The following is a 6246-nucleotide window of genomic DNA, read 5'->3' as shown; positions in this document are numbered from 1 at the left end:
ATTTATTTTTCACTGACTTTATTACTGTTATTTCTTTACTTTTTCCAAACAAAGAGCACAATAAAGCTACACGTTTGCATCATGTTATATATACAATAATAATAAATGACATTACCATATATATGTTTACAAACCAAGGACGTTATATAGACCTCCTTGACTCAAGTTGGAGAAGGGGTGCGTATTATACACAAGGTTTAGGTTTTTCAGAGGTACAGCCTCCTAAAAATCCCGTGTATTATACTCAAGGGCGGACTATACTCGAGGATTTACGGTACTTTGTGCACAATGTTATAGACTTAATACACAGCACTTTCCCTCTTTCTCTCTCAGTCCTCACCTTACCCTCTTTTTCTCTCACTATTCACCTTTCCCTTCAACTAAACATGTGAAAACACAACAGATGGGCTAAATAACGGAGGGAAAAAAACTTAGTTGAACAAAAATTACACATTTCATCTCTCCTGCCCCCCCTCCTCCTTTAACTAATCATGTGAAAACGTCATGGACAGGCTAAGCAACAGAAGAACAAGCAGAATTATTATAAGATTACAATTTTATGCATCTTTTTTGTTAATATCAAATTCAAACTTCTGATCCCACCAAATACTATGAAGAAATGATTGTCTCCCTTGTATTAACTGACCACTAGGGTACGATATATATATTTATAAAAATCTTTTGTCAAATATGTTATACGGCTTAAAAGTTTTGATTTTTCATTTCTCGGAAAAGAAGTATGAAATTATTTAAATAACTAAATGGATATACTGTATGCAGGCGAAAAGAAGAAAGATTTTCTAGGAACTCAATTAGAGAAATGAAAATACTGATGGAAAAAGAAATGACAATAGGAACTGCAATAATAATAATAATAATAATAATAATAATAATAATAATAAAGAAAACCCAGAAAATGCTAAAGAAATACAATGTTAATTACAATGTTTTTCGGAAAAACTTACAAATATTTGGGTATTTTTTCATAAGTTACTTATTTAAAAACAAGATATGTCATTTCTCTTACTCTTTGGCAAGTGATCTTTCTGTATCTATATATCTGCCTATCAATTTTTCTTTCTCTTTGTCTTTTTCTTTCATTCTCTCTCTTAATTTCAGTTAACCCATAACCTACCAGTGATCTCATATGAATGAGATCACTTAAAAATTACAAATTTCATAATTATCTGTCAATATTTACACATATCTAACTTTTTGCTATATCTACTAGGTATATTTCTCTGATATTCAAATGAGGCTTGCTAATTTTTCACCCAATATCTTGCTTATTTCTATTTAAAATGTTATTTTGATCATTCCAGCGTGTTTCTAAGGCTGTTTTATGCTAGAAATCAAAGTTTCATGAAAAAAATTCCAGTTAATAGAATTATGGGAGGTAATGGGTTAAGTAGACAACTAGAAGAACATCATTGTATCAATGGACAACTATGTAAGAAGCTAAAACTTTCTGCACTTATTTTAGATGTAGAACTTTTGCATTGACAGATGCATTTAAATGCTCTTTGTATTAACATGTTAAAATTCAAAATACAGGCAATAAACAGACTTTAAAATGGAGTTTCTTTATTCTTTTACTTGTTTCAGTCACTTTGACAATGGTTATGCTGGCGCATGACCTAAAACGATTTTTAGTTGAAGCAATGGACTCCAGGAATTATTCTTTGTAAGCCTACTTATTCTATATCTTTTGCCAGACTGCTAAGTTATGGGGGATGTAAACACACCAACATTGGCTGTCAAGATATGGTGATTTGTCATGCATTTCAATTTTGGGATATGAAGAACTCTACCAAACTTGTTTTATTCTTTTACTCTTTTATTCTTTTACTTGTTTCAGTCATTAGACTGTGGCCATACTGGGGCACTGACTCAAAGGATTTAGTCAAATGAATCGACCACAAAACTTTTTTTTTAAAGCCATCGATCTATCGATCACCTTTACCAACCCACTAAGTTATGGGGACGTAAACACACCAACGCCGGTTAAGTAATGATGGTGGTGGTGGTGGTGGGGGAAACACAAGCACAAAGACACACACATATATACGACAGGCTTCTTTCAGTTTCCGTTTACCAAATGCACTCAAGAATTTGGCTGGGCCAAGGTTATAGTAGTAGACACCTGCCCACGGTGCCAAAGAGTGGGACTGAACCCAAAACCATGAGGTTGGTAAGGAAGCTTCTTACCACGTAGCCACGTCTTCTTTAATAACTTTCCTTGTTCTTTGTACCTTTACTATTTCTGCTAGCATTATTACTCTCTCGTTTAGAATTCATGTTAATAAACGGCAGGTTTAGAAATACTGTAAATCTCGAATAGCATGGTATATAAACTGACACTAAATGCCGAACAACACAAAAATATATCTTATTTTTACACAGTATGCAGACGTAGGCAGAGAGAACCTTAGCAAATTTCACGTGACTAAAACGATTTAACATTTTAACAGCAGGGAAAATTATACCGCATTACTATTCTTCCTTAACTATGTGTACCATATATACCGCAGTGTGAAACTCATGAAGTCGAGAACTGCAGAATTTGAACCAAAGTATTGGTGCAACTATATATATATATATATATATATATACACGCTTTTATCTTTTCCTTAGATTGCGACCATGTTGGGGCACCGCCCTCAAGGGTTTTTTAAAATAAATTCTTGAGCGTTAGTTCGTAGAACTTTAGTAAAAAGAACACGTAAATGCCAAGTCTAAAGTGTGACAGATACGTTTTTATCCGTCATATGGATAAATGCGTGCGTCATGAGTCGCAAACAGGATGTCACACACATAGCACAACCTCAAATAAGGCACATGGTATTAACACTCCAAAGTCAAGGAGTGGCATCTGTGTTATGAAGTCGTTGACAATCTAGCGAGCATGCGTAGTAGATACCAGAAATCTCTCTAACTTCCGGCCCAAAATAATATGCATAGTGATAGCTTTGTAGTTAGCATTGGTAGCCTGTCCTAAAACGCTAGACTACCGTTATTACACACACATATACATATATATGCGTGTGTCCTATAAGAGTACCTGCCCTTTAATAGCTTTCTATTTCATTAGAGATCATGTAAGTTTGTTTTGTTTTCAAACTGCAATTATTTAAATAGTAACTTTAAGGAAGTTATAATTATATGAATATATTTGTCATGCATATTAAAAAGAATTCTTTTTTGAAGAACTCTTTACGCTATGTTGATTCTGTTCATCGTAATAATATTTATTATTCCGTTTAGGCAGTGTCCTTTTTTTTTTGGTTTGGTTCAGAAGACCCACCCTATTAGGACACTGCTACTACTACTACTACTATCATCATCATCATTATCATCAATAACACTATCGTATTAATAATTAGTGTCCACAGTTAACATGTTGCGAAATGAAACAATATTATTTCAGAATACCTGTTATACTCTGAGGATATTCGGAAATGAGCATCTGTAGCCTTCCCTACCCCTGCTCCGCTTTCTTAGATTTAATACCTTGTACCTTTGGTTAGAAATCGATATTTATAATCATTATTAGTCGCTGGCTTCAGGTTTGTAATAGCAGTAGCACTAAAGTAGTAATGTTATCACTACTACTACTACTATTACTACTACTGTTATAAAAGAACTTTCATCCGGGAGGGTTGTTACTGGACTCTGTTGTGTGTTTGTAGCATCATTAATCACAATCTCTGTCTCCCTATATCTTTCTCTCTATTAATCTCTCTTTTACAAACTCCCTCTTTAATCTCTGTGTGTTTCTATCTCTATCTGTCTCTCTCTTTTCCCTCTCCGTCTCGCTTTGTCTTCGGCGGAACATAGGGTAATAGAAAAGAGAGACGATAAATACTTCTTATTTTTAAAGGAGACTAAAAAACAAACAGTGCGCTATCTTAGCTAACAACAACACTTTTATTTCAGCAGGATGGCCAACGAGTACGATCACCTCTTTAAATTACTAATTATTGGCGACAGCAGTGAGTATTATTGCTACTGATTTTTAATCTTTTCATTGTACCTTTTTTAATATTGTATTGTATTGTATTACATTATGTTGTTATGTGTATTTTTGCCATGCTGCATTTTTACTGTGTCCAATTATTCCATGTCACATGTATCGTTATTACTATGTTACTACACTTTGCAATTATCCAGATATCTTGTATTTTTTCCATTCTTTATTTCTTTCATCCTTCAATTATCTGTCTTTCCCCAGCCTTTCTTACTTTCTTTTTTAAACCATTCTTTTTTGAAAAATTGTTATTTGGCAATCAGAGCCATTCCATTTGTGACCGTTCCATATTATTATTATTATTATTATTATTATCATTATTATACTTATCATGTTTGTACCCCTCAATTCGTTTGTAATAAGAAGGAAAGAAAAACAAGTACGGTGTAGGATTTTAGTGAAATGTTAGTTGTTATTTCTAGCATGTCGAATGATCACGCAGTGGTTTGTTGTCTCTATTGGATATATTGTTCTGTGTAAAGGCATGTGGAATATCCAGTTGGTGTGTGATGTTTATAGGAATTCGTCGTAGAGATGAATCAAATCACGCACTCATGTATACATATCTATCTATCTCATACACACACACACGTACACTAATAGGTGTAGTTGTGATAACTGAATTGTCATTTAAATTGTTCGGTGTGTTGTGTCATTTTAGTTTCAAATGTTTTCGAAATTACTTTAAACTGTCAAAGAAATTGTTAATATTTCTTTTCATATTGTTTCGATAGAATATCATTCGTCCTCAACTAACAAAAACACTTGTTAATAAATAGTTTTGTAATTATATAAGTAACAATCTGGTGGGTGGATCAAATTGAAAACCGTCCTGCAAAACTAACATGTCAAATATTATTAAAGTATCTTTATTATTATTATTTTTATAGTCAGTTCTCGTACCACTTTTAGAAATCATTTAATAACATTAAAAGTAAATATTACTAAATGTATTGAAAATCATTTTTGCCTTATGGATAAATAGAAATATATTACTAAGTTTTCGGTGTCGGAGTTTTCTCTGGAACTAAGCATATGACCAAATTATGGTTTAGTTAAATTTTTATCACAATTTTAGTATAAAGTCTTTCTGCGGCAGATGAAATAGATGAATTTTGATTAATTTTATTTGAAAAAAATCTATTTTACTTATTTTATTTTCCTAATCTAGATCCATTAACATAGTTAAAGTATATAATTGCCTTTAAAAGAAAATTAGCCGGAAATTGATTTTCAAATATTAAAAAGAAATTCACGTTTCAGTTATAAAAGTAGTTAGTGAGTGCTTCTCTTGATCTCAAAGTTCACTTTTCAGTTTAAATGTGTCTATTTGGAAACTGGCATCTTTAGTGTCTGTCTAATTTTTAACATTAAAAGAAATACAAGAGGGAGAGGAAAAAGTATATAATATATCTATCTTTCTATATAATTAGTTAGCTAGTTAGTTCAAACTGAAGTCCAGAATAGGCTATTGAAGACGAAAGAGTTTATATATCCTGGTAGAAAGCACACACTAGTTAAGAGACATATCAGTTGCAAGAAATCTCCACCCTCTAATTTTATATCATAGGAATGTTAGTCGGAACAGAACATTATTTAACGTACGATCGTTATTAAAGTATCGTCTAATAACAGATCAGCTGCTTTTCATACATAAATAACTACTGTTCCATGTTAGTTTTTGTTGGTCTTTTAACGACTATTATTATTATTGTTATCATTACTATATACACTGATATTACTATTTTAGATATTGGCCGACTGACACGGCTTCTACATTATTCTTATATGGAGATATATGTATATGTGTGAATATATATATGTGTGTGTGTATGGCTGTATGTATATATAGATGCGTGTGTGTGTGTGTGTGTATATATATATATATATGTACGTTTATGTCTATATATTTATATATATAATGTATATATGTACGTTTATGTCTATGTATATCTATCTATCTATCTATCTATCTATCTATATATATATATATATATATATATATATATACATGTCTACATTTGTCTATCTATCTATACACACACACATATATATGTATGTATACATATATATATATATATGTACATGTCTACATCTGTCTGTCTATCTATACACACAGACACATATATATATGTATGTATATATATGTATACATACATATATTTATATAAATACACACACACACATGTATATATATATATGTATATATATGTATACAT

General features: G+C 31.6%; 1 protein-coding gene across 2 annotated transcripts in view; it reads left to right on the top strand.

Annotated features, from left to right (window-relative positions):
- The first annotated feature begins 2983 nt into the window (after positions 1-2983).
- Positions 2984-6246, top strand: part of LOC106872328 (ras-related protein Rab-35) — an 89708-nt gene continuing 86445 nt past the window's right edge. Inside the window, exons 1-2 of one of the 2 annotated variants that reach the window (XM_052973520.1) lie at positions 2984-3098; positions 3937-3992. In XM_052973520.1, the coding sequence (XP_052829480.1) occupies positions 3941-3992 (52 nt within the window). In that variant the 5' untranslated portion in view covers positions 2984-3098; positions 3937-3940. The remainder of the gene's footprint in view (positions 3099-3936; positions 3993-6246) is intronic. The other variant, XM_052973519.1, reaches the window with a different exon arrangement.

This window comes from Octopus bimaculoides, chromosome 16 (genome assembly GCF_001194135.2).
Source record: "Octopus bimaculoides isolate UCB-OBI-ISO-001 chromosome 16, ASM119413v2, whole genome shotgun sequence".
In the NCBI taxonomy this organism is placed as follows: Eukaryota; Metazoa; Mollusca; class Cephalopoda; order Octopoda; family Octopodidae; genus Octopus; species Octopus bimaculoides.
This window is presented reverse-complemented; position numbering and strand designations above follow the sequence as displayed.